Genomic DNA, 27,929 nt, shown 5'->3' with positions numbered 1-27,929 from the left:
GAGAACAGTGTATTCCTTTTCCAAGGACCGGTCAGTTAATCCCAGACATTCCCGAAAAGTCCTTGAAAAAGACCAGTGACGTGCGGTGAGGTTCATGGCTGGTGAGACAAAAAGAAAGAAAGAGGCTTTTGGCCGCTCCCGGCGGTATGTCCGACACACACACACACACACAAACACACACACACACACACACACACACGAATCCCAGACAGACAAACAAGCAGCTTCCCCACCATGGGCTTTGTTCTTAACCGACAGCGGGCAAAGGGAATAAAGAGAGGCGCCGGCGAGGCTGCCTTTTGCGGGGAGAGCAGGAGCTTCGCCAACCGCGGAAAGGTGCCCCTGGGCTGGGAAATAAAGTGCCAGCCTGCGCACCAGCAGAGGCAGGTAAAACACACACACACAAAACTTACTTACAATAATACAAATTACAATTACTTACAAATTACAATAATTTTGAATCCCTCCCCACATACCTTTTCCAGCTGTTTCACAGAGGATTTCAACTCTGCTCTTGTCTGCCATGATGAAAATGTAAAAAATGTAAAAAGAAAAAGGCCAGGTCAGGCTGGGTTAGCTGTTGCCTGAGTCCCCAATGGATGACTCTGCTTAACTGTTTAAAAAAAGCCTCTAAAAAAAGTGCCCTCTGCAGGAGGAGGCGAGAGAACCATGTGCCTCCTTTACATAAGGAATTTTTCGTCTTTTAACCCTTGCTTAACTCTGCTCAAGTGATCGTAAAGATAGACTAAAGGAGGCACATGGTTCTCTCACCTCCTCCTGCAGAGGGCGCTTTTTTAGAGGCTTTTTTAAACAGTTAAGCACTAAGCAGAGTCATCCACTGTGATTCTGGCAGCAACTACCTCAGCCTTTTTCCTTTTATTTTTATTTTCTTTTCATGATGACAGTGATGAGGCCCTGCTTCCCCTGACTGCATGTCACTGAAAAAGACATATATTTTCGGAAAGGTGTCTCAAGAAAAGCATTTTTACTGGCCTTTGATGTTTTCTTATGGGTCACATTGGTACCTGGCCCTCTCTCTATCACAGACATTTGATCGATCGCCTGGTAGCTCTGCTTAAATTTCCTCTATGCTTACACATCGTGCAGCATTTACAGTCCTCGCCTTCACTGGTGGGATTCCTTGCAAAATCTAATACTTTCAAAGACGAGGAGAAAAGGCTGGCTGCTGAAATAGGCTGCCCTTTCTCCTTGGTGCTGGAATTTTGCTCACCTGCAGACCTCGACTTACTACTATTATTAAGTCTAGAAAAAATCAAGTAAATCATGGTTATCTGACCATGGGATGCCTCAAATGGCAGTAAATGCAGCCTGGTTGCCAGGCGCCCAAAAACACGTGAGCATGGTGGGGTGGGTGACCGTCGGTAACTTTGGAACCAGGTTGTACATATCTTTTGGGGTGACCCGTTGTGACTTCAAATGGTCACAAGGCAACTGGTTACAAATCAAGGACTTTACCAGTACAGGGTACCTAAAAATCAGCCTTGTAAAAGCATGAGATACAGAAATGTATTGATTTATATTTGACTAGCCGATAGCCCGGCATTGTCTGGGTATTTATTGATAGGGGGGAAATGTCCAGACCAAACATAATTTCTAATGTTGGATTTTCCCCCTTACCAGAGGGAGCCGCCTTGTGGAGTACTGTGAAGCCGTTACCATGGCAACTCCACTGCACTGTACAGTAGAAGCCATTTTAAGGCAGTACAGTAGAAGCCATTTTAAGGCACAACAGGCTGGATCTTAAAAGGACACACATCCCGAGGAGTGTTAGGGGTGACTTACCCCCACGGTATTTGTCTCAAGACAGTAAGTCACCTGTGTCCCAAGTTTGGGTGAAATTGCTCGAGGTGTATATATATTCATTGCCTTGGTATCCTTTGCATCTATGGAGATTCTCTGTCGCCCAAGGTCATGGTTGCCTCAAGGGCAACTAGGGCCTCCCTTTCCAGAACTGATCCCTGTCCACCTTCAGATGTGTTTCATCACTGGGGGTTTTTAAGAAGAGACTGGGCAGTCACTTGTCTGAAATGGTAGATGGTCTCCTGCTTGAACAAGGAGCTGGACTAGAAGACCTCCAAGGTCCTTTCCAGATCTATTCTGATTCACTTCCAATTTTGCTCCTGAGGAAGAACCGCAAAAGATAGACAGGACTCACAGAAACATCTTGATTTCTGGGAAGAAAAAAACAACAGATTTAGTGTGTGTGTATGTGTGAGAGAGAGAGAGAACGGAATCTGACATTTCTCAAGAAACAATTGGCTGATGTACCAACTGTGCCTTTTTTAAGAGGCAACTGGACTTCACACCTTTCACTTCTCATCCAAGAAGCTTCTTTAGCTCTGATAGGATAGTGGATTCTTCCATTCCCCACCACCATCCAGTCAGAGCTGAAGAAGCTTCTTGGATGAGAAGTGAAAGGTCTTCAAAGAAAAACCAGAAAGTCCAGTTGCCTCTTTGGGGAAAAAAAAGCACCTTTGGGACAACCAAGAGCTCTCTGGGTGACTGAGAATCTCCATAGACAAACTAGCTGATGTGTTTCAGCTGTAAGAAATCCCAGTGAGCTTCACACCTGTTTGTGTTGGTAGCCTAAGTTGGGGCTTACGAATTTCAATCATTTCTCTTCTCTCTCCCCCAGACAAGATTATCCCAATGACTATTACAAACCCAAAAGTGGATGGAATGGCTACTATGGAGACTATTACTCAAACCCGTATGATAACGGAGGTGAGGATGTGGTCCTACAGCAAAATATGCCTCTTTCAATGTACAGACTCCCCTAGCAGAAGGCTGATATTTTCTCTTTCATCTCTGTAAAGGCCATTTAAAGACATTAAAAGTTTGAGGAAGCTACAGGTAGTCCTTGAGTTACAACCACAATTGGGACTGCATTTCCGGTCTTAAATTGTTATCATCTTCAGCTGAGGCACCCATGGGACAGGCTCTGATTTGATGACATTTTTTGCATTTATTTTTTTTTTGCAAACTCTACAGTTGTGTGGGTCCATTCTTCCAAATGGTTGGGTTTTTTGGTGAAACCAGCAAAAAAAAAAATTAATTGCAAATTGCATGTGACTATGCGACATCGCAACGGGCCCTTAAAACAAGCCCATTCCCAAGCTACCAAATGTGGTCACGTGACTGCAGTGAGAGTCTTAAAGTTCCCAAGTTTGGAGACCCCTGCTTCAGTAGCTCTGGGAGTTATGAGATTCAGAAAGCATAGAATCAATTTGGCCTGCTTGTTCAGCATTGTTGTGAGTATTCTTGTAAAAATGAAATAACTAAATGAAATGCTCTTTTAAAACTCTTGTATTGTAATTTTTGAGCATTTATTTGGGAGGAAATTCTGCTCAAATTTTGAGTCCTTTATTTGTCAAAGGTGGAAGATAGTGTAAGCACCCTAATAAATTTGTCTACTGGAATTTATTTTCAGGGACACATATCATCTCCTTTTAAAGACCCCCATAATCCCTTGTGGGATGGAGCCTGGGCAACTGAATGGAGCTGGGTGTTTACTGGCTGGATGCCCTTCCTGTTGCCAGTGCGGAGTTTTTCCCCAGCAGATATATTCTCAGTGTGCCCAGAGAGAGAAATATCTGCTTCTACCTAGGATCAAACTCTCAGCCTCCTGATTGTGAGGCGAGAGCGCCCCCTCTAGGCCACTGCCCCACTCATTTTCAAGGACACATTTCTGGGTAAAAACCAGTTCATCTGAAATGTGCAGTTTTTCAGCTCAAGAAAGGGAGACTAACTCAGGATCCCTCTGTTAGCCTTCAGTTACTACTCTCTGTCGAGTTGTAATCAGTGGTGAAATTCCAAAAGTTTTACTACAGGTTCTGCGGGTGTGGCTCGGTGGGCATGGCAGGGGATCCCCATTCCCTCCCCACTCTGGGGCCAGCCAGAGGTGGTATTTGCCGGTTCTCCGAACTACTTAAAATTTCCACTACCGGTTCTCCAGAGCCAGTCAGAACCTGCTGGCCCAAATAATCCCTTGGACCTTTCTAACATGCACAAGCTGGATTGAGACCTCCTTCCAAAATTACAAGGTTAGGGTTAGGGTTTACTTAGATCATTGGGTGAATTATGTTGTTTATAAGTCTTTTGAGGCCAAGGGGCCCATTTGGAATTTGAAAACACGCAAGGCCTAAATTTAAAGTTGACAAGTGGTACGTTGCTTGGCAGAATATCAGCTTCCTGGCGTTTTAATTCAACACAGGTTTTAATTATTTGGGGGGGAGGAAAGAACCTAAGTGCCATGTTGGATTCTTCCTGTCTGTAGCTGAATGCTGCATGAAACACCAGCCCTGCATGGTTTACTCAACGGACTGTAGTGAAACCAAAGGCAACGGCTCCACTGGACCGGTGGACGGCTGGCCAAGGCAGCCTGTTAGCGGATGTTCCTAGGGATCTGATTGGGTGTAAGAGTGCAGAGCCTCTGCGATGACGGATTGTCCCTCTCTTCTCTTTTAAGAGCGTTACCCTCCCAATTACGATGCCAGGTTCCGAGACCCTCGGCTCTATGATCAGAGGTATTGGTACAACAACACGGATCAGAACCTTTACCCAAAGAGAGAAGCCTATCAGCAGGGAAACAGGTTGGTGAACCTTCCAATACCTCTGGGCTCCCAATGGATTTGGGAATGATGGACCTTTTGGGGGCATGAAAGGCAATTGGGATAGCAAGAGCAGCAGAGACATTCCCCGCAACAACCTGATCCTACAGCAGAAAACTCTGTTTCCCCGAAAATACAGCCTGTCCCAAAAACAAGCACTAGCCCAGTTTTCAAGCCTGCAGCTAATATAAGCCCTACTCAAACAATAACCCTCCTTAAGCCCTGCCCACCACCTGGTTATACGGGGTGAGGCACATGCCTAAAAACCAAGCGAGGGTGGGGAGGTGGGGCCTTTACCTTATGACTGCCGCCCCTGTCACGTCACTGCCCAACTTCTTCTGCAGCTGCTTGGGGCCACTTGCTGCTGGACGCCACCTGGCACATCACACCAGGGCTGCTACTTGCGGCAGAACCAGCGGTGGCACCGGTGTGAAGAGCCATGCACCGTCTGGCCATGCACGGCTGTAGAAGAAGTCGGGCAGCAGCCTGACAGGTATCAAGGCCCGAGAGGCCCGAGTGCGGTGATCCTAAGGTAAGCAGGTAAGACCTCCCCTGAAAATAAGGCCTGGTGCTTATTTGGGGGCCCAAAGAAGACACACAGGTAATTAGAATCCACTCTCTTCCTGGATTGAGAGCAGGATTGGAAGTCTTCCAGCAGCCCTGTGGAATTCATGTGATTGCAGAAACCAAAAGAGATTAATGCACTTCAGAAATGTCAAGTCGAATAGCCTCCAGTTTACAGGGAGGATGGCAGCCGTTTATTAATGTTGTAAATTCCCCTTATTTTTTTCTTTCCTTCCTGCCTTTTAGCTTTTTGTTTTAAAAGAAAATCTGGAGCTTTGATTTTGAGGGTGGTGATTTTGAATAGTCAGAGCTTCGTCGTCGCCTACCAGATTTAGTGGATCTGGCTTTTCATGGTGGCAGTTATAGTCCATATTCATCATAAAATGTGGCTCCTCTTCCCTGCCCTTCGTGAGGGTGGGGCCTGCATGCCTTCTGTCCCACACTGAGCGTCATTTGAGAAGGATGGCTTCTGTCCTTCGTGTGGCGCATTTCGCCGTGAGGCTGTTTTCACTGGACTTGAAGCATCTCCGTTTAGGCATCCGTAAAAAACCTCTGGGGCTATTTGAGCAAAAGTACAGAGTTTCACAGTTCTGCAGGAAACGTGGATGCATCACTGATGCAGATTTGAAAATTTAACTATTCCGTATCCTGAATGCTGTAATTTTGATGAGAGAAGCATCTCAGCTAAAGAACGGGGGAAGGCAGACCTGAAAAGCCTGGTTTCCTTTTAGTGCTCATGGGTGTGAGCCTTGAAAGAAAGGGAATGGTTAAACGTCTCAACAACAATCCTTCCCTCCTTGCTGGTGGCTTCCTAAAAGTATGAATCCATAATTACCTGCCGGTGGTGAGAAAAGGGGCGGCCCAGAATGCACACTCCAGGCACACGCCTTGTGTTCTTTGGAGCTCTTGTGCAAACACAATCACTCTCTGTCCCAGGTCCCTGCTTGAAACCGTGTTCCTCCTTTAGTTCTTGTAGTGTGACTTTGTCCTGAGGCCATGGGCTCTGCTTCACTCAGGCAACATAAAATTTAGCCTCAAGACTCTTTTAATTGCTGGGCTGCTTTATGGGGAAAGCAGCGAGAAATATCTGCTCTCTGTCTGGGATCGAACTCACAGTCTCCTGATTGTGAGGCGAGAGCGCCACCTCTAGGCCACTGCACCACTCTGATGACTTCCCTTTCTATCCCCTCATCTAAATCGCATACATAGACCTTGACGTGTCCTGGGCCTAAGACAGTGTTCCTTCTCTCCCCCACTCCCCCCCCCCAAAGTAATGAGCGGTATGAAGACAATTGGCGATATGACCCTCGTTTTGTGAGCAGCTTCGATGAAGACTTAGAGCCGCGCAGGGAACCGTATGCGGATGACAGTGACTGGCGCAGCGTCCACAGCGAGCATTCGGGACACAGCCTGCACAGCTCCCACAGCCTCCGCAGCCACCAAAGCAGCTTCAGCTCCCGTTCTCAGCAGGTAAGGAGGCCTTGCAACCTTCTCGGCCACTTCAAGATGGGTGGACTTCAACTCCCATAATTCCCCAGGCAGCAAGACCAAATATGATGTGGCTTCCCTTCCTGTGGTGTTGGATGTGCCTAGCTGGGGCACTCCCCCCGCCCTTTTTAGGTTCATGCTTCTGTTGGGGTCGAATGTCCCCATTGCTTATCACAGTCAGAAGGGCTTCTTTAAGCGGCTTCACCTGAGCTTCCTTTTGTGGCTCAGAGGAAATGAAAGTATGTTTCATTACAACGTCTCTGCCGGAGAAATAGCTTTGTACGCTAGTATGCGGGGGTTTCAGTTTGTGAGAAATGGGGCCTCCCAGTTTATCTGTGACAGGAGTGTCAAACTAAAGGCACAGGGGCGAGATCTGGCCCATGGGTTGTTTAGATCTGGCCTGTGGGGCTATCCTGGAAACCGCAAGGGAGCAACCCACAGTGCCTCTACCAGAAAAAATGTCCTCCCAGCTCCATTGTTGCTGGCAGAGGGTTGCAGGAGGCTGTCACAGCGGAAAACAAGAGCCCGGGAGCCCATTTTTGTTGGCAGAGCACTCAGGCCACCACAGGTACCCCCTACAGAAGTGGCATCGAGCTGCCCATGCCCACCCAGTCGGTCCCCTGAAGTCAAACATGAACCCTGATGCGACCCTCCATGAAATTGAGCATGACACCCCTGAGCCTTCCTTGGTTTAAGATAAATGCCTTCGAAATAGCAGTGGAAGTCAGTAGTTGTTTGCAAATCAACAGAGCATCTGTGTTGCCGTTTGCCTGCCACTCGGGTTTGATTGTCAAATACCATTCAGACAGTTACATCAGGGGTCCCCACCCCCTGGTCCTTGGCCCGGTATCAGTCCGGGACCTGTTGGGGACCTGGGCACTCATCATACAAGTGATGGAGGAGGGCACGGAGCTCCATTTGCACAAGTGATGGGTGTACATGTGAAACCATTCCCCCCGCCCCCCAGCTGCCACTGCTGCCCATCCATGGAGCTGGACTTGTTGGGGACGGCTGATTCACATGACAGATAAATGACAAGGAGGAAGGACTTCCTCCTGCATTCCCTCGGGAGACAGTTCGTTTTCTGGCCTTGAGTTTCAACACAGCATCCAGACCGAGGATAGCAATAGCAGTGGTCCTTAGACTTATATACCGCTTTACAGTGCTTTACAGCCCTCTCGTAGTGGTTTACAGAGTCAGCTTCTTGTCCCCAACAATCCGGGTCCTCATTTAACCGACCTTGGAAGGACAGAAGGATGAGTCAGCTTTGAGCCAGTGGGAATCGAACTCCTGGCAGTCAGCAGAGTTACCCTGCAATACTGCATTCTCACCACTGTGTCACCACAGCTGATGATTGATAGGTGGGTGGGTGGGTGGTAGGGAGGGAGGGAAGGAAGGAAGGAAGGAAGGAAGGAAGGAAAGAAAGAAAGAAAGAAAGAAAGAAAGAAAGAAAGAAAGAAAGAAAGAAAGAAAGAAAGCCCTTGAGCCTGGAGAAATTTGAACTGCCAAATTGCAGGCAGTCGGCAGGCAGCAGAAGGAGCCTGCAGTACTGCACTCTGACCACTGTGCCACCAAGGCTCAACCTGTGATGCTCCTGTTCCTTTGACTCTTCTGCTTCTCCAGAGCCAGCGGTATCGAAGCAACCACGATTTGACCATCAATGCCTACGATGGAGACCCTCAGCTAACCTCACTCCCTGCGGACTATTCCTCCGAGGGATACTACATCGACCAGCCTCCTTTGAACAGTTACAATCCCGTAGCCCAAATGCCTTGGCCAGGTGTAGAGCAAGGTATTTGTTTAAAAAAAAATACTGTAGTAGTGCTGGTGAGGGCTAGTAATTTCGCCCGACTTGTAGTTTATCTCCCAAAAGTTACGGTATTTTTCGGAGTATAAGATGCACCTTTTCCCCCCAAAAGAGGGTGAAAATCTGGGTGCATCTTATACATTGAATACAGCATTTGGGAGGCTTGCAAAGTACTCCTGGGGGCTGGGGAGGGCAAAAACAAGCAGAAAATGGGCCATTTTTGCCCCCCCCCCCCAGCACTCTGCAAGCCTCCCAAAGCTCTGCATGCCCCCCTCTTTTTTTTTCTTTTTTTTTGCAAAAAATGAGGCCTGCAGAGAGTTTGGGAGGCCTGCAGAGTGCAAAAGCTTTTTTTTATTTACCTCTTCAAAATCATGGTGCGTCTTATACCCTGGTGCGTCTTATAGTCTGAAAAATACGGTATGTACTCTTCCTGGTGTAGGGGTGGTTTAGAGTAAGAATTGGGCGCATTTTTAAATCTGTACTAAAGAAAGTCCAAAACCATTATTATTTTTCCTTTTTCCTAATTTCCTTCTTCTTTTTTGTGCTTTAACTTATTTTTGGTTGGATTCTTTCCATTTTTTCTCTATTTTTTTCTTTCCTGCTTACTCCCCCCCCCACTATTTTTGAGATTTAATAAAACCATATTTTTTTTAAAAAAGAACAAGGGAAGTCATTCTTCATTCATCAGCTTCCCAGGAATGAAAGGGAAACTCATCAACACCGGCAGGCCTGGGGTTGATGAGTTCCCCTCCCCTCTCGACTGGTATGGCTGTGTGATTTTCGTGTATTTTAATTATGTGTACTGTGTTTATGTTCCCTCTCCCCCATGAGTTGTTCGCCGCCCTGAGTCCCTCCTGGAGAAGGGCGGCATACAAATAAACCAAATACAAATACAAATTATAGGGGGAGATTGGATGAAATCTGGATATGGAGGTAATTCCTTTCAGCCACTTCCCATCCACCCAGGATTTCAGACCCTGGTTGCGTTCGCTTCTGACTTGGCAACTGCAAGACTTCAACTCTCGGAATTCCCCAGCCGGCATGGTGGAAGTCTGCATGGCTCAGTGGCTAAGACACTGAGCTTGTCGATCAGAAAGGTCCACAGTTCGGCGGTCCAAATCCCTAGTACAGGTCTCCTGCGTGAGTAGGGGGTTGGACTAGATGACTTCCAAGGTACCTTCCATCTCTGTTACTGTTACTAATCTGCTAACCTTTGAATGCTGCAGAGATTGAGAAGTGCAGCTCTGGGGGGGTTATATGAATTTTCATTCTCTTTTGAATGGCGCTCTGCAGAATTGTAATGAAGCGGTTCTATCTTAGCTTCTCCGACAAGGAGTGAAAGCAAAACTGGCACATATGCTGGGAATCCATGCTAGGCTGGCGGGGAAGGCGGGATGCGTCAGTAGCCCAGTTTGCCTTCTTCCAGGTCCCGACTTTAGGGTGGTTAGCACTGGGCCAGCCAAAACTGCAGGGTGATTTTTCTGTCTTAGGTTTAAAATGTAGTCTAGTCTAGTGCAGTGCAGTGCAGTTCGGTATAATAATATAGCCTCTATTGTCACTGTACATCCTGTATACAACGGAATTGGTTTTAGCCTCACTGGTGCAATCAATGACAAAAAATACAAACCACACAAATAGTATAAAGAATAATCCCTATGCAAGTAATTAGGGGAGGGGGAGAAAAAGAAAGAACAAGAAAACTAGTCCTGTGTTTTCGCGTGTGCGTGGAGTGATTGTGGTTGTGTTTAAGAGTCCAACAGCCCAAGGATAGAAAGTTTTTTTCAACCGATTTGTTCGGCTGGCTCTGCTTCAATATCTTCTGCCTGATGGTAGATAGAAGTGCGAAGCCGTCCCTGAGTATCTTCCTTCCTTAAATCTCTTTCTCCTCTCTTGTTTCTTCCTCGGCTGCAGTCCCTTCCAGACCTTTGACTCCTGAGAAGTTCTCCATACCCCACGTGTGTACAAAATTTGGGCCTGGGGGTCAGCTGATCAAAGTGCTACCCAACCTTCCCTCCGAAGGCCAGCCAGCCTTGGTCGAGATCCACAGCATGGAGGTGAGTGAGGAGAACCAGCCAGCGAGATGGGCAGCAGCTGCTTAACCTTTAGCTCTACAGGCAGCCTTCGAGTTACGGCCACAGTGGAGCCCAACACTCACGTTGCGAAGCAAAGTATTGGTTAAGTGAGTTTTGCCCCCAATTTAGCACCTTTCTTGCAACAGTTTTAAGTGGATCATCGCAGTTGATAAGTGAATCTTAACAAAAGGGGATCGCGTGACCCCAGGAGACTGCGACCGTCGTAAATATGAACCAGTTGCCAGGCATCTTTCATCATGTGAACATGGGAATACTGCAATGGCCGTGTGAAGAACAGTCATAAGTCATGTTCAGTGCCGTTATAATTTTGAACAGTCACTAAATGAACTGTCATAAATTGAGGACTACTTGTGTTCATATATCAAATTTGGGCACCGTCCATCTCACTTAAGTGATTCTGGGCAGTTAATCGTAAAAAAGGTGTAAAAAAAAAGGATACAGTTAAAAATTAGACTGAAAACAGGATGAGGAATAAGTAAAAACAAAGGTTAAGAGATAATTTAAAAGGCCTCAAGGCACCAAATACTCAAAAGTTGCACGGCACTCTTTGAACCCCACATGCTCATCCAGAAGGCCAAGAGAGTGGGCGCCTATCCCACTTTGAGGGGGAGGGTGTTCCATAGGGCAGGGGCAGAGAAGGGTCTCTTCCTAGATCCCACCAGTCAAAATTCTTCAATTGACGGGGTTAAACCTTCCCTGCCTGACTGGGTGGGGCTGATCAGTGTAATAAGGACAAGATGCTCCCCCATAGTCCCCCATTGCTCAAGATTGGTTGTTGCAAGGCAAAGGCTGTTGAGTTTCACTCTAAGGCTGGTCTAGGGAAGAGGACCAAGGGAGACACAATAGCATCTTCCAATACTTGAGGGGGGAGAGGAGGGAGTCAAAGCACTCAAAGGCCAGACAAGGAACAATGGATGGAAACTGAACAAGGAGAGATTCAACCTGGAAATGAGGAATTTTCTGACAATGAGAACAATCAACCCATGGAACAGAAGTTGCCTTCGGAAGTTGTGGGAGCTTCATCACTGGAAGCTTTCAAGAAGTCTCAAGTGATGAAGCTCCCACAACTTCTGAAGGCAACTTCTGTTCCATGGGTTGATTGTTCTCATTGTCAGGAAATTCCCCTTATTTCCAGGTTGAATCTCTCCTTGTCAGTTTCCATCCATTGTTCCTTGTCTGGTCTTCAGGTGCTCTGGAGAATAGCTTGACCCCCTCCTCTCTGTGGCTATTCTCCACCCTTAAGAAATTCCCTAAGCCTAACCCTTTTTTGCAACCCTTGCTGCCTATCTTCATCCAGGTCATCTTCTCAGCTCTCCACAGAACGTTCTCAAGTTCATAGTTCCTCGCCCTTTACCTTTAAATATTAAGCGTAGGGTGACCCATGCCACTGTGTGAGTCAGGAAGGTGAGATCTGCGGCACTCATCTTCAAGACGGCACCTCGCCCAGGGAAGAGGCACCGTCCCAAATGACATTGCTGATCCTTGTCTCTTCACAGATGATCATGCAACACTCTTCGGAGCAAGAGGAGATGAGAGCTTTTCCCGGCCCTCTCACCAAGTAAGTTCCCAAGGCTTTTAAGGAATTGGGTTTGGTGCATTTTGTTCTGGTGTAGTTCACTGATGAACTCTTGATAACGCTCAAAGGCAGAGAAACTTTGGGGCAGGTTATTTGTTTCTGACACTCCAAAGTGATTTCATCCTTGGAGCCTGGTCTTCCCTTCTCTACACTTTCAGCTGTCCTTACGATATCGCAAGTGTTGTGGGATGATGATATTGGTACTGAAAGTCTGTGTCTAAGGGGCAGCCAAATGTTTTGCACATAGAAACTGCAGTGGGTATTGTTTACAGGAGGACGGGCCTGTTCTGACTTAGGCTTCCCAAAAGAATGAAGCCAACTCCGTGTCCCGATAAAACCCTTTTATTTAGGTTAAAGGTAATTCCTCTCCAGCAAAGTCCTGGGTAACAATATTTCAAGACATTTCACAACTACAGACCTTGGAGGCTTGGAGAGCTGCCAGGCCGATGTCTTTCAAACTCCATGCTGTAGCAGCAATTACTTGGCAAGGACTCAGGAACAGATCTTCACCCTAATGAATTGAACTAATTGTCTCCTGCAAACTCCCCTCCCCTTTCTCTCCTTTTTTTAAAAAATAGAATTTATTTCATGAGGCAAGGACTTCCAGCTTACAGACGAAGCGCTCTTTCATTCCTAGGGTGTAACGTCTTGTGATCTTAAGTGTCTCTCTCTTCCTTCTTGCAGAGATGACACCCATAAAGTGGATGTTATTAATTATGCCCAGAATAAGGCCACCCGCTGCTCTCAGAACGATGCTCTGATTGACAAGGAATCGGCTCGGCTTCTCTGGGACTTTATTGTTCTCCTGTGCAGGCAAAATGGGGTATGTGCTCAAGGCCTCCTTTCCATGTCTTGTATGCCTTTCTGTCAGGATTCTGAGGGACACCCTAATTAAACCATGAGTCTTGAGCCAAGTTTCAAAAGAAATACAGTTATTTATTAGGAGCAACATGTCATGTACCCAAGTAAAGCCAACTCTGACCCCATGTAATTTATGACCCAATTATGACCCTGCCCCCCCCCCCCCGGGAATGTGTCCTAAATCACATTCTCCAACGGGGGCACTTTCGTGGGCTGTAGAGATCACGCCCCTCTGGCTGCTGCAGGTAACCTGGGAGACAGGCTTGAGAAAGATAGGCGTGGAATGTGCTTCTGTTTGTGTCTGCTGTGCTGCGTCATCAGTTCCCTATCCCTCTTGCCTATGGCAACTTGAGAGCAGGCCAGGGATGCAAGTTGACACCAGTTCCCCACCTTTCAGACCTTCATGCTGGTTATCTCCAAGCTTAGCAGATCCAAATTGGCGATGGGAGAGACTGAGGAGCTGAGCAGCAGCTGGCCCTGGGGAATACACCCATACCCCCCTCCCCTCCTCCCCAAGCGTCTCCCCAAAGTGTCCCCAGTGTTAATGTCTTTAATTTGGCAGGAAGGAAAATGGGAGAATAATCATGTTGACTGTACTTAATGCATATGATATGAGTTGATCCATATTTATTTAATTCATTCTGAGCCTGGTTAGCTTAGCTCTGCCTTGAGAAATGCCTGAATGTTGGCTTGTAATAGCCTTCTGGGTGATTTTTTTTAGTAGCTAATTTTGTAACTTAATTGAAAGAAAAGGTTCATGACCAAGGACCCTTTCTGCAGCCAACTTGCAATCAATTCATTCCTTGTTAATTATGAAGAATTCTTCACACTTCCTCAGTCTGGTAAGTTCCACATCGGAAACCGAGAAAGGCCGCAGGGATAGAATGGAAAAAGATTGGGCAAATTTTTGCCTCAGGCCAAAAAAGATGCCCTTTAAAGCAGATCCTTCAGCAGACCTGATAATTCATGGTTCATCCTTTATTTTCAAGAAAATAATCATGCTCCTAATATTGCATTGAGTCCCCTTCGGGGAAAAGAGCAGCATATAAATGTAATAATAATAATAAATCCAATCCTTCAGTCTCAAAAGACTATGGTTATTGTGCTGTGGGAAGAGGTCAGAGCTGGAGTGTCCTCGCCAGAGAACGAGGCCTGGGTAGATTAATATGGAGGACAGACTGTTATCCAAGCAGCCGATCCCTCCTCTCCATGTCACTGAAATAGTCCAATGGAACAGCAGAGCCAATACGATGGGTTCCAGCTGCATCGCAGGAGTTATCAGAACATGGTTGTACACAGTCACGATCTGCTTCCGGGACTCAGGCTCCAGGTTTTGGCTGGAGGTTAACTCCTGAAGCCTTTTCCAGTAGTGGATGTAGCCACAAGGCAGTGGAGATATGTAATTGGAGTTTCCCTTCTCCTAGAAGATGGCTCTGCCGCTTGATCTTCCGTTGGGGCGTAGAGCCCTCTTCCGCCTTCCAAACCGTGGACCATCTTCTCCCGTAACCCTGGAAAGGGGCCCTTACGAGGTGCTCCCAGCCAGGCCAGGTGGACCAAGGTTTTTTAAGGAGGGGTTACTCCTCCATCACTCACCCTTTGTCCTGGCTTGTGACAGGCAGAGCCTGGCTTCCCAAACGTTGGGCCCAGGATGGCGACTCTAATATTAGTATACTGCTTATTGGGTAGGTTGCATGATGGGGAGGGGCACAATTTCTTGGGGTGTTTTCAGGATGAGTCCCACTCAAGGGTATGAGAACCTCGCCAAGGTTTGCTCTGGGGAAGTTTGAAGAAGATGCCTTGGGTTTCATCATTGTGTTACCAAAATGCTTGGAATCATCCCTTGCCTTCTGCCCCGGAGTTTCAGTAGCTTCAGTCACTTGGAACAAAATGTGTTTTCCTGCAGCTCTCTGTTTCTTCTCTGTTATGTTGGACATAACTGAGGTAATGGTTGAGGCTAAAATGTCCTGGACTTTTTATTATACCAGGTTGCTGATTTCAGCAGAAAGGTTCACCTCCTCTCCCTTGATTTGTTAGTGATACATTCACAGATCTGTGCCCTCTTTTTCCACGGCCACCTCTGAGTTAATGTTTAAGTAGGGTGGACTTTCCACCCTGAAATTAAACTCCCACTGGATGACTGCGGTAGAAAGCCCCAACGTCTCCTGTTTTGCACTCCAGTGGGTTTGATGGGCAAAAGCAAACCCTCCCTAGAGTTTCTGCTTCCCACCCCCCACCCCTCCTTCACTGCCAGTCTGTCCAGGATGTCTGTAGAGATTCACTGTCATCCAGGTCATGGTTGTCCCAAAGGTGCTTTTTTCAGGAGGCAACTGGACTTTCTTTTTTCTTTTGAAGACATTTTGCTTCCCATCCAAGAAGCTTCTTCATCTCTGACTGGATGGTGAGGAATGGAAGGATGTATGTTCCTTGCAGGCAGCTGATCATTTGCATCCTTTTTAGAGGGTCGTTGAAGCACTTGGAGGTTTATCTGTGTCCTTGGGGTCACCTGAGTGGTGCAAATGATTCCTGTAGTCTGCAATTTTTCCTCTGGAGATCTATTCCTACTCCCACACCATTCCAAGTGTGTTCATCCCAAATTGTATATCTACAAGCTAAAATTGCAGACTCCAGGAACCAGGAGCACCACTTCTTCCAAAGAAAAAAACAAAATCCAGTTGCCTCCCGAAAAAGCACCCGTGGGTCTGTCTGGGATGGTTTCTGAACCTTAAGCCACTATAAGGTGTGTGGACTTCAACTCCCAGAATTCCCTTGTTTTAAGAGCATCCCTTTTTATTTGTAGACAGTGGTGGGCACGGATATTGCTGAGCTTCTGCTTCAGGATCATAAGACGGTGTGGCTGCCTGGGAAGTCACCCAATGAAGCCAATCTGATCGATTTCACCAACGAGGCTGTGGAGCACATGCCCGAAGAGAGCGGGGAAGCTCAGCTGTCCTTCCTGACGGACAGTCTCATCGCCACCATCGACAGCCTCGAGAAGGAAACAGAGCGCTTCCGAGAGCTGCTGCTTTATGGACGGAAAAAGGTGCTGTCTCGCTTGGCTTCCTTCCTTCTTGGCTTTTGCAAAACGAGGAGACCTGCAAAAAAATTTTTTTTTTAATGAATATCCTGCATTCTTTTCCCAATAGGATGCTTTGGAATCTGCCATGAAACATGGGCTGTGGGGCCATGCATTACTGCTTGCCAGTAAAATGGACAGCAGGACGCATGCTCGCGTGATGACCAGGTAGGAGATGAGACCTCTGTGTGCCTCTGTTCTCAATCAGGACGGAGCTTTATAAAACCCTTAGTGAGGCCACACCTGGAATACAGCATCCAGTTTTGGTCACCACATTGCAAAAAAGATGTTGAGACTTTGGAAAAAGTTCAGAAAAGAGCAACTAAGATGATCAAAGGCCTGGAGACTAAAACATAGGAAGAACAGTTGCAGGAATTCGGTATGGCTAGTGTAAAGAAAAGAAGGACTAGGGGGGACATGATAACAGAATTCCAGTATTTGAAAGGCTGCCACAAAGACGAGGGAGTCAAATTATTCTCCAAAGCAACAGAGGGCAGGACAAGAAACAATGGATGGAAAAACTAATCAAGGAGAGAAGCAACCTGGAATTAAGGAGAAACTTCCTAACAGTGAGGACAATGAACCAGTGGGACAGCTTACCACAAGAAGTTGTGGGAGCTCCATCACTGGAGGTTTTTAAGAAGAGACTAAACAGTCTCTTGTCTGAGATGATATAGATTCTCCTGCTTGAGCAAGGGGCTGGACTAAAAGACCTTCAGAGGCCCTTCTAAGCTTCTATTCTGCTCTGTTCTGCTCTATAGAAGATCTTTAGGTGAGATCTGATCAGGAGGCCAATGCAACAACCTCTTTCCTTGCTTTGGGCCTTGCATTGTCTCTCCAAAGAGGAATCAAGGCAGTTTTCCTCCTTGGAATGTTGATTGCTGACCTTTGTACTCTTTTCTTTTTCTTTTTCAACCTGTTTTTATTTCATTCAATACACAGTTAAAATAAAACATATAGAAGTAAAAAAAAAATCTGAAAGGACAAATGGAAAAAAACTCCACACAAAACAATCAAAACATTAAAAAGTTGCATTAAAAAAGGATATTTATACATATTATCCCCTCTGGTTGAATACTGATGAATATATTGCTACAACATTAGTTCCCACCTCCTGCAAAATGAGCCCTCCAAAAAATTTGAAAAGACTGAATTTACTATATTTAATTAAGCAACAATTGACGAGAAATGATATTCAGAAACAAACATGAATATTTGACCCAGGACGATTTATTTATAACTTTTGGGATAATTTGGGATAGATAAGATGCCTGATAAATTTTTGTAGGAGTGGATTACAGTAACAGCCTGTTATCCGAGAGTTTTGAAACTGGAAATTTTGTTTTGTTTCACTAATATTGTTTTCCTGTTAACTGGTTATTATCCCAAAGGTGCTTTTTCTTCAAGAGGCAACCGGACTTTCTGGTTTTTCTTTGATGACGTTTCATTTCTCATCTGAGAAGCTTCTACAGCAGTCTTAGAAGTTTAAAACTTTTTGCAGAGCTGAAGAAACTTCTTGGATGATCTAACAGATTAACAGAATTGGAAAGGACCTTGTAGGCAGGGGTGAAATTTAGCTGGTTCTAGAGAACCGGTAGCAGAAATTTTGAGTTATTTGGAGAACCAGCAAATACCACCTCTGGCTGGCCCCTGGAGTGGGGAGGGAATGGGGATTTTGCAGTATCCTTCCCCTGCCACGCCCACAGAACCTGTAGTAAAAAATTCTGAATTTCACCACTGCTTGTAGGTCATCCGCTCCAACCCCCCCCCCCAAATCAGGAGACCCTACACCATGTCTGACAAATGGCAGTCCAGTCTCTTCTTGGAAGCTTCCAGTGATGAAGCTCCCACAACTTCTGTTCCATTGGTTGATTGTTCTCACTGTCAGGAAATTCCTCCTTATTTCCAGTTTGAATCTCTCCTTGGTCAGTTTCCATCCTTTATTCCTTGTCTGCTTCGGGTGCTTTGGGAAAAAGGCTGACCCCCTCCTCTCTGTGGCAGTCCCTCAAGTATTAGAACACTGCTCTCATGTCTCCCCTGGTCCTTCTATTCACTGGACTAGTCATGTCCAGGATGAGAAGCGAAACCTCTTCGAAGAAAACCAAAGAGTCCAGTTGCCTCTTGGAAAAAGCCCCTTTGGGACAACCATGACCTGGATGACTGAGAATCCCCATAGATTGGTCATGAATCTTGAAGACAGGTGAACATATTGCACATAGATTTAGTAGTACTCTCTTCTTTCTAGATTCGCCAACAGTCTCCCGATAAACGACCCGCTACAAACTGTTTACCAGCTGATGTCTGGTAGGATGCCCGCAGCATCGACCGTAAGTGCCAAGAGTTGAGCCCACCCCATAACTTCCAAGGGTTGGGATTACAGCTTCCATACTTCCAGGGAATTTAGGGACCAATGGTCTCAATATTCGGAGACATGTACCGTATTTTTCTGTCTATAAGATGCCCCCATGTATAGGATGCCCCTCCCACTTTTCTTACCCAAAATTCAGAAATCGATATTTGAAACATTAACTAGAAGACATTTATTTTTGCAGAGTAAGACATGCACTTACTCGCAGCGATATTTATTTCTTTGTTTGTTTTCTGACATTATTATGGGCTCAGAACGCTCCAACAGTGCCACCCCCTGTCGTGTGTGGGCGCTGGCTACACACAGCGTCAGCTGACGTCAGTGACATAAGGCTCCTGAGTGGAGGAAACCTGTTAGCTTGTCTCTGCAATCGGAAATTTCACTCGTGAGGCTAGTTTGCAGAGATAAGGTATCGGCAGTCTCGCAACCGTGGTGTTCTGACCCAACTCCCCAAATACGACAAAGCCTCTGAAGTTGACTCAAAGATTCCTTTATTAGGAGTGCTGGCAGCCCTGGCAAAAAGTTTCTCTCACACCACAGGCTAACAAGTCTGTCCGGCAGAGAGATGAATAATTTTCTGCCACACCTATTAATCTCTGGCCCCTGTCTTTTATCCCCAGAGCCAGGGTGGGGCTTCACTAGCAGCGGTGGTTCTTCCTTTCCACGAACCGGCCCATAAATTTCCTCTGCTCTCCTCTCCTCTGCCTTCTGTGCTTTGGTGCACAGGCACCGGACCCAGATATTCCTCCTCTTCTTCATCAGTCATTTCCAGACCTGGGGGCTGTTGACTCTTCATTTGAGGGCTGACAGGTGGCCCAGGCTCTGCCCCCCACCCTCTCTCTCTCTGTGACAGCCCCATTCCCTCTCGGAGCTCTCAGGTTGCCTTGATGCTGATGCTGAACATTACACCTCCTCCTCTTTCTCTAGTTCGGCTGCTGGAGGGGCCACCGGCCAACAGGCCACAACACACGGTTCTCCTCTCTTCCACCCTCCACCCCCAGGTCTATAAGATGCCTCTCCATTTTTAGATCAACATTTTAAAGAAAAAGTATCATACACAGGAAAATACGGTATTTCTGTAGACCACTTCAGCTCTTCTGTGCTCATCCTGTTTGGGATGCATATCCTTTGTGCCCACTCTATGCCAACGTGATGCATTTGGGGGCTTTGCAGATTTGCTGCCTCCTCTCATCTTTCCGTGGCTCACACAGAGTGGGTTTCTCCCCCTCTTTTCTTTCAGTGCTGTGGAGATGAGAAGTGGGGGGACTGGAGACCTCACCTGGCAATGGTTCTGTCCAACCTGACCAATAACACAGACGTCGAGTCAAGGACCATTGTCACCATGGGGGACACGCTGGGTAATCCTGCCAGGGCAAAGGGTGTGGCGGTGGGGAGGGGGGTTCAGTGAATCTGGAGTGGGGGGAGTGGTTGCATCAGGATCTTTTTATTATTATTATTTCTTATTTTTAAACAAACAAACATAAACAGACATAAAACATAAAAACCATCCTCCAGTTACATACAGTGTGCCAATTGGTTACAAAATTTTTGTGCTCCCTCACCAGTCTTCACTTACAATTTATATAGAATCTCATATTATCAATCTAGTATATATGCATACAATTATTATCATTATTAAACATTTATATGACTATAACTATTATTATTTCATTGTATGTGTAATATTCTAACAAATTTAAATTATTTTTTATTATGCATTCCATTACATCATCCTGTATCCATCCAATAGTAATACAATCTTATATCTCTTGCCATTTTTAGTATTTGTGTTCTAATTGTTTTCTTGGTAGTTCTTATATGGGCTTCTCTTGGCACCTTGTTTTTCACTGCATATCTTGTAAAGACTCGGAACCCCTTGTCTGTTCCTTCCATCAACTTCCCTTTGGTTATCACCGATGTGTCAGCGTTCCAAATATCATGCAGAATTAAATTAGCATCCAAGGCAAAACTTTCATCAAAGTTCCAATTTAATAAGACAGACATGTTGGTACATCTGTGGAAATCCCAATTCTAACACTTCCTGGGATTTCACCCAGTTGAAAGTTCATGATCTTATCCCCACACCCATAAATCCATCACATGGTCCAATCATCTTCAGCCACGCTGGCATTTCCACCCATCTAGTTCCAGTCAGATGCAGAGGTGCAGAGAGAAAAGATGACCTTGGGCTTCTATAAAAGAATGACAACAACACATTCCACCATTCTACTCTTTCGATCCCCCCCTCCCAATTACTACACTAATGAAACAGCATAGTGAAATAATAGAAAGTGTGGCAGACCAAAGATCCTAAAAGGAACATAATTACAGGCCTGACACGATGCGTTTCCAAGGTGGGGCGTGGGATGGGTATTGTTACGGATGGGTATTGTTACGGCCCAGTTGCCTGGAGACTGAGGTAAATCTGAGGACACTCCCTCTGTTCCTCCTGGTGACTCCCCAGATTAACCTCAGTCTTCGGCCTAACAGGAGCTATCCAGTGACTCCGAGTTTTTCATCATCGCTTGGTAAATATTCTCAGTTTTTCCATCTATTTTTCCTATAATTTATATCTATAAATTCTATAATTTCTTGCATAATCATCTGCAAAGTCACTTCCGTTTCTTTTTCATGTTGGAACATCATCTGTATTGGTCTTTTCATGCAGATAGTAATCACTGCCACTATATAAAATCCAAGGCTTTTTTATTAAGTTCCAAACAAGTTCACTGCAATCTTCTCTCTTTCAAGTCAAACTTTCTTTTCACTCCAGTCCAGCTACTGATAGTTCCCCGGAGGAGCACCTGTATAAACAATCCGTGCTCATCCCGCTATCATTTTCAATAAAAAGCTCAGAGACCTTAAAATGTAGATCAAATGCTCAAAGGGAAAGAAGAAAAACAATGTTTCCAAGCCTCTAGGCCTCTAAGTGGCAGTGTTACTTCTTTTCCTCTGCTTTTACTTCCCTCTTTATACTCCAAAGTTAAGGGTGGGGGAATTCTTAAAAAGAAAATGCAATAGAGCGTTGAAAAAAGAAAAAGAAAGAAAGTCTTAAGTATTGAAAAAAGAGAAATATAAGAAAAAAAACCCCAGTCCAGTTTAAAAAGTAAGAAGCATTTGTAAAAATTTCATCAATAAAAAGATTAAAGAAAAATAGCACACTAAGTTTGACTCAGGCTTAATCTTGCTCCTTAACCTCTTCAATTTTAACTTTACTTTTGATATTTTTGGATGTTCTCTTTTTTAATAATAAAATTTATCTCACCAATTTGACACACTTTCTCTCCTGCTTTCCTTCCGTTCTGGAGTTGTTCCAACTTTCAGCAGCTTTATTGGCTGCTTCTCTGTCGCTGGAAAAAAGGGTTTCTCCTGGATCTACCCAGGGACTGTCCCTGGGATCAGCAGGATGTGCCCTTCTCTATCACCGTCTCTGCGGGACGGTTTAGGTCCAAAAGGACCGTCCAGCGGCAGGGATATCGCCGGTAATCTTGGAACATGTACACACACACACACACACAGCCATTTGTGTGTGTGTGTATGTACGTATTTATGTATTTATGTATGTATGTGTATATAGATTGACGCCCATCATGTTTAGCCATCACCAACTCCTTCATAGAGGCATTGTCAGCTTCTGCCTTGCTGTTGCTTCAGCTGCCATGAAACGGGAAGGGGGGGCTTGTATTTGGGAGGGGTTAATTGATGTGCTGGAGGAATGTTCTGGGATGTACCAGACGTTGGGATTGCGCATGCGTGTGTGTTTCCCGCCTGCATCAACGGCCTCGACATTCCATCTTTCGGCCTGTCTTTTTGAAGTTATCTCACACCTGACACTTGAAGGACTTATGATTGGACTGGAGCTTTGATCCTAAGGGGGGGGAACGGGCTATTCTATATATCAATTGCTTTCGCGCCAAATTAAGCAGACTTTGCTTTGCTACTGCTCGCTTACCATTTATAATTAGTAAAAGTACTTTTGATTTCCAACCATGGAGTCTCTTAGTCTTCTTTCCTAATTATGGAATGGAGTGGTGCCTGACAAGAAGCAAAGTCTCAAAAAGAAACCCTTTCCAGGAGATTTACGTCTACCGAGAAGGGAGATAATGTCTTCTCCGAGCAGAGAGGAGGAGGGCGCCGTTGGAGGGGCGGATTCCAGTGGAGTAGGACCTCCCGACCTTTCTCTACACGAGCCCAGCCCGCCTGACTTATCCTTGCACGAAGATTTATTTCAACTGCAAATTTCCAGCCAGCCTGAACCTGCCCCCCCACCCCGATGGTCAACTTCGGTGGGACAAAGAGAGACAGAGACAAGCTGGAATGCTGGACTCACCCAAAGACCACCCAGACAACCTTCGCTGGAGCTGGGTGCCGTGAGAAAACCCCAGACGACTGAATTCCCTGACTATTGGAGCCAAAGGTACTTTGGGGAAAGAAGGGGTGGCGATGAAGGAGAATGCCGAAGCTACCAGCTCCAGGGGCCCATGAGAAAACCCCAGCGGAGTGAATTACCTGATTATTGGGGTCAAACTTATTTGGGGGAAAAAAGGGGGGAGGAGGAAAGAGACTGGAGAAATTGGCAACGTTACCCACGCCCGACATCTCCCCCTCCCCCTCGGCCTGCTTCACCCCCTGCAGCTAGAGGTTTTGCTGACCAAGGAGGGCCTCCCCCCCGACGACATCGGATGGCTAAAATCCCTCCCTTGCCGGTGCGTTACAAGGGTGATACTGCTAGCCTGCCTTCCTTTCTTATACAGGTGTTTAATTACATGGAGATTTATGGCCGAGACTTTGAAACTGACATCATGAGGGTCAGAATGGTTCTTTTGTCATTAGATGATGAGGCTGCTACATGGTCAACTGCTTTGCATATGTCTGGCTCTCCCCTCTTGGGGAGGACTCTTGGGGAATTTCAACCGCTTCATGGAGGCTTTCCGCCAACGTTTTGATGACCCGTTAACTGAGAAGCGAAGCAAATTGAAGTTTTTAACTTTGGAACAAGACGATAGACCTGTCGCCCAATACATCCAGGAATTTCAGTGTCTTTCCCAATACATGAGAGGCTGGGGGGAGGACGCTCTACTGGACAGATTTGCTGAAGGATTGAATGAAGACATTTATCAGCAATGTGTCAATCGTAACCTGCCTAGACGTTTAATCACTTGGTTTGAGCATGCAGCGGACGCTGAACTCGACTTAACCCGTCTCCGTTATGCTAAAGAGGAAAGGAGGAAGCGGAAGGAGAGAGCTGCCAAGTCCCTCCCCCCTTCAGCCACTCCATCACTTTTCAAACGACGAAGTGAAGCGAGGGGGCCCCCTTCTGGCCTCTCCAGGCCTTTAACATGTTTTCGCTGTGGTAAATTAGGGCACACCGCCCCCGAATGCCGTGCTAAATTACCCCTCTCTGCGCAACTCCCTCCCAAACGTGAGGAAAAGTCTGGCAGAGGACCTGAAAAAAAGAAGAAGGAAACGGCTTTCGCTGGGGATTCCAACCCCCCTCCTTTTGCCCAGCCATTGAAGGGAGACGCGGACGCTAACTCCTCTTCTTCGGAGGACTCCGATGACGACACATCGCCTCACTGGGTGAGTTCAAACAAGGGGCCCCTGCTAATCCCTATTGAATTAAAAGTTCCTCCTGAGGGGGAACCTGCCACCCTCCTGGCCTTACTTGATTCCGGCTGTTCCCGTTCCATGATCAACCCAGCCATGGTGGAGAAATTAGGCCTCAAATTGCGCACTTTGAAAACCCCAATTGTGTTTTGCCAAATAGACGGATCAATTGCGGGGGGGGGGGGGGCGCCCATTTTTTTACAGAGCCTTTGGAAATGAGGATGGGTACCCATACTGAATTAATCTCTTTTGTGGTCGCACCTGGCATGGACAGGCCACTCATTTTGGGCATCCCATGGCTCCGGAAGTGGAACCCTCACATAAATTGGCGAACAGGCCGCTTATGCGTTCGCTCGAAGGTGCCTCCAGTGGGAGAGGGCTCTCCGGACCAACCTATCACTGACGTTCCTGAAGTGGCCGCTAGAGGGCAGGAGAGGATTGCAGGAGAGGAGAAAATTCCGAAGGAATATCTGGATCTTAAGGACGTCTTCAGCGAACAAGCTTCGGACAATCTGCCCCCCCACAGGCCTACTGATTGCTCCATAGACATTTTACCCGGGGTTAAGCTCCCTAAACCCCGGATTTATTCCATGTCGCCCAGGGAAATGGAGGAGATGCGTTCTTTCATTGACAAAAATTTGAAACGTGGTTTCATTGAACCGGCTCGACCCAAAGTGGCTGCCCCGGTACTGTTTCATGAAAAGAAAGATGGTTCTCTTCGCTTATGCTGTGATTTTAGAAATCTTAACGCTGTATCCACTCAGAACCTCTACCCACTCCCATTGATGAAGGACTTGTTGGCACAGCTAGGGAAGGGCCGCATTTTCACTAAATTGGACTTGCGTGAAGCTTACTACAGAGTACGCATTAAGGAAGGAGACGAATGGAAGACTGCTTTCAACTGCCCTCTTGGTTGCTTCCAGTTCCGGGTTATGCCTTTTGGCCTACAAGGGGCTCCTGCTGTGTTCATGCAACTTATTAATGAGATCTTGCACGATCATCTCTACAAGGGCGTTATCGTATACCTGGACGATATCCTCATTTATACTCGCAGTTACGACCACCACGTCAATCTGGTGTGCACTGTTCTGAAAAAACTCCGTGCCGCTGACCTTTATGCTAAATTGTCTAAGTGTGAATTTCACCAATCGAAAATTGACTATCTGGGCTACCGCATCTCCCCTGATGGCATTGAAATGGACCCTGAAAAAGTGAAGGCGGTCACTGAATGGGACGCGCCCAAAACTCGTAAGCAATTGCAAAAATTTTTGGGGTTCGCTAATTTCTACCGTCAATTCATTCCCTCTTTTGCTCAGATAGCCCTCCCTATTACTAATTTGCTCAAGACGAAAGGCGACCCGACGCCTAAGCCTAATAAGCCTTTAGACTGGAACATGGAATGCCAAGCGGCATTCGAGAAACTTAAACGCCTTTTTGCCGCTGAACCAGTTCTTAAGCATCCTGATCTCGACCGGCCTTTCGTCGTCCAGGCTGATGCCAGTGATGTCGCCGTAGGGGCCATTCTGCTGCAAGCCAACGATCAAGGTAACTTGCAGCCCTGCGCATACACCTCCCGTAAACTCACTGACACGGAGCGGCGTTGGGCGGTTTGGGAGAAGGAAGCTTTCGCCGTCCGTTGGGCCCTCGCTACTTGGCGCCATTTCTTAGAAGGCGCTAAACACCCTTTTGAAGTTTGGACTGACCACAAGAACTTGGAAGCGTTGCGAACGCCTCGTCGTCTCTCCCCCAAACAGATGCGATGGGCCCAATATTTCAACCGTTTCAATTTCACTCTAAAGTATATCCCGGGCGGAAAGAACTTCATGGCGGATGCTTTGTCCCGATTACCTCAATATAATTGCTCTCAACTGAGTATCGTTCAACCGCTCCTGGCAGCCCCGGTACTCACACGTCAGCAGACCCAAGCTCAGAGGGACGTGCCTCAAGATCTACTTTCTGACCTTAAAAAGGCTCTTCCTCAAGACGACTGGTTTCTGAACCATCGGGACGAGTGCACCATGCGGGACGATCTACCGTGGATTGGTGCTAAATTATACATCCCCGCGTCCCTACGTCTGGTCGTCCTTTGTCGCGCTCATGACTCCAGATTGGCGGGTCATTTTGGGTTCGTCAAAACTTTGCACCTCGTGAAGAGACAATTCTGGTGGCCCTCTTTAAAAAAGGACATTGAACTTTATGTGGCCAGTTGCCCAGTTTGCGCTACCGCCAAAAAACCGCCGGGGAAACCGCAGGGACTACTCCAGTCCGTCGCTCGCCCGGTTGCCCCTTGGAAGGAGATTTCTATGGACTTTATTGTTGAGCTTCCCGAAAGCCAGGGGCATACTGTCATCTGGGTGGTCACTGATTTGTTTTCCAAGCAAGTTCATTTCGTGCCTTGTCACAAAATTCCTTCCGCCAAGGCATTGGCTAAACTGTTCCTTTCACACATCTACCGTTTGCATGGAGTTCCCGACCGTATTATCTCCGATCGTGGGGTCCAATTTACATCTACTTTTTGGAAGGAATTTCTCAAACGCATTGGGTCCGCCCAGGGCCTTAGCTCCGCCTACCATCCTCAGACTAATGGCGGCTGTGAACGTACGAATTCCGTCCTTGAGCAATATTTACGTTGTTTCATCAATTATCAACAAGACGATTGGGTCGACTTGTTACCACATGCTGAGGTGGCCTACAACAACTCGGTTCACTCCAGCACGGGGTTCACCCCTTTTCGGGTCGTTTACGGCCAAGATTTTGTTCCTATCCCCGAATTGCCTAGTGACCAACCGCAAGTCCCTTCAATTGCGGACTGGAGTGAGCGTCTCAGTCGCATTTGGCCTCTGACTCTTTCCACTTTGGACGCTGCCCATAAGGCCCATAAGAAGCAAGCCGATAAGAAACGCTCTCAACCCTATGAATACCGCCCTGGGGATTTGGTGTATTTGTCCACGAAATTCTTGCACACTACGCAGAAGTCAAAGAAATTGGGACCCAAGTATGTTGGCCCTTTCCCTATTGTGAAAGTCATCAATCCTGTTTCTGTTCGTTTACAATTGCCCAAACACCTCAACCGAATCCACCCAGTGTTCCACATCAACCTCATCAAGCCTGTTCGGGTTTCCCACTTACGCCCCCCCAGATGAACCTCCGCCTGCTCCGTTGCTGATTGATGGGGAAAGTCATTTTGAAGTTCGTGAAATTCTTGATTCCCGCAGGCACCGTAATCGCATCCAATACCTGGTAGCTTGGAAGCACTTTCCCCCCTCCCACACGGAATGGGTTGATAAATCCCACGTTCGTGCTCCCCGCCTGCTACAGAAATTTTATGCTTCTTATCCCGACAAGCCTTGACTTTTCTCCCCCTCCCTCTTCTTTTTGTGTTTTGTCGTTTGTCTGTTTTGGTTTTTTTTTCAGGCCTGACAGCCTTTTTCCGGGGGACGGCCGGATGTCAGCTTCTGCCTTGCTGTTGCTTCAGCTGCCATGAAACGGGAAGGGGGGGGCTTGTATTTGGGAGGGGTTAATTGATGTGCTGGAGGAATGTTCTGGGATGTACCAGACGTTGGGATTGCGCATGCGTGTGTGTTTCCCGCCTGCATCAACGGCCTCGACATTCCATCTTTCGGCCTGTCTTTTTGAAGTTATCTCACACCTGACACTTGAAGGACTTATGATTGGACTGGAGCTTTGATCCTAAGGGGGGGGAACGGGCTATTCTATATATCAATTGCTTTCGCGCCAAATTAAGCAGACTTTGCTTTGCTACTGCTCGCTTACCATTTATAATTAGTAAAAGTACTTTTGATTTCCAACCATGGAGTCTCTTAGTCTTCTTTCCTAATTATGGAATGGAGTGGTGCCTGA

The 27,929-nt window shown here is 46.6% G+C and overlaps 1 protein-coding gene across 4 annotated transcripts in view; it reads left to right on the top strand.

Moving 5' to 3' along the window:
- SEC16A (SEC16 homolog A, endoplasmic reticulum export factor) overlaps positions 1-27,929 on the top strand; it is a 63,792-nt gene that overhangs the window by 10,522 nt on the left and 25,341 nt on the right. For all 4 annotated transcript variants that reach the window (XM_032233581.1, XM_032233580.1, XM_032233582.1 and 1 more), the window contains exons 4-14: positions 2,657-2,745; positions 4,490-4,613; positions 6,467-6,665; positions 8,307-8,475; positions 10,402-10,544; positions 12,080-12,141; positions 12,844-12,982; positions 15,818-16,060; positions 16,164-16,261; positions 18,339-18,420; positions 19,702-19,819. In XM_032233581.1, coding sequence (XP_032089472.1) covers positions 2,657-2,745; positions 4,490-4,613; positions 6,467-6,665; positions 8,307-8,475; positions 10,402-10,544; positions 12,080-12,141; positions 12,844-12,982; positions 15,818-16,060; positions 16,164-16,261; positions 18,339-18,420; positions 19,702-19,819 — 1,466 coding nt within the window. The remainder of the gene's footprint in view (positions 1-2,656; positions 2,746-4,489; positions 4,614-6,466; positions 6,666-8,306; positions 8,476-10,401; positions 10,545-12,079; positions 12,142-12,843; positions 12,983-15,817; positions 16,061-16,163; positions 16,262-18,338; positions 18,421-19,701; positions 19,820-27,929) is intronic.

This window comes from Thamnophis elegans, chromosome 16, assembly GCF_009769535.1.
Source record: "Thamnophis elegans isolate rThaEle1 chromosome 16, rThaEle1.pri, whole genome shotgun sequence".
Taxonomy (NCBI): domain Eukaryota; kingdom Metazoa; phylum Chordata; class Lepidosauria; order Squamata; family Colubridae; genus Thamnophis; species Thamnophis elegans.
The sequence above is the reverse complement of the archived record's forward strand: the minus strand, read 5'-3'. Positions and strand labels throughout refer to the sequence as shown.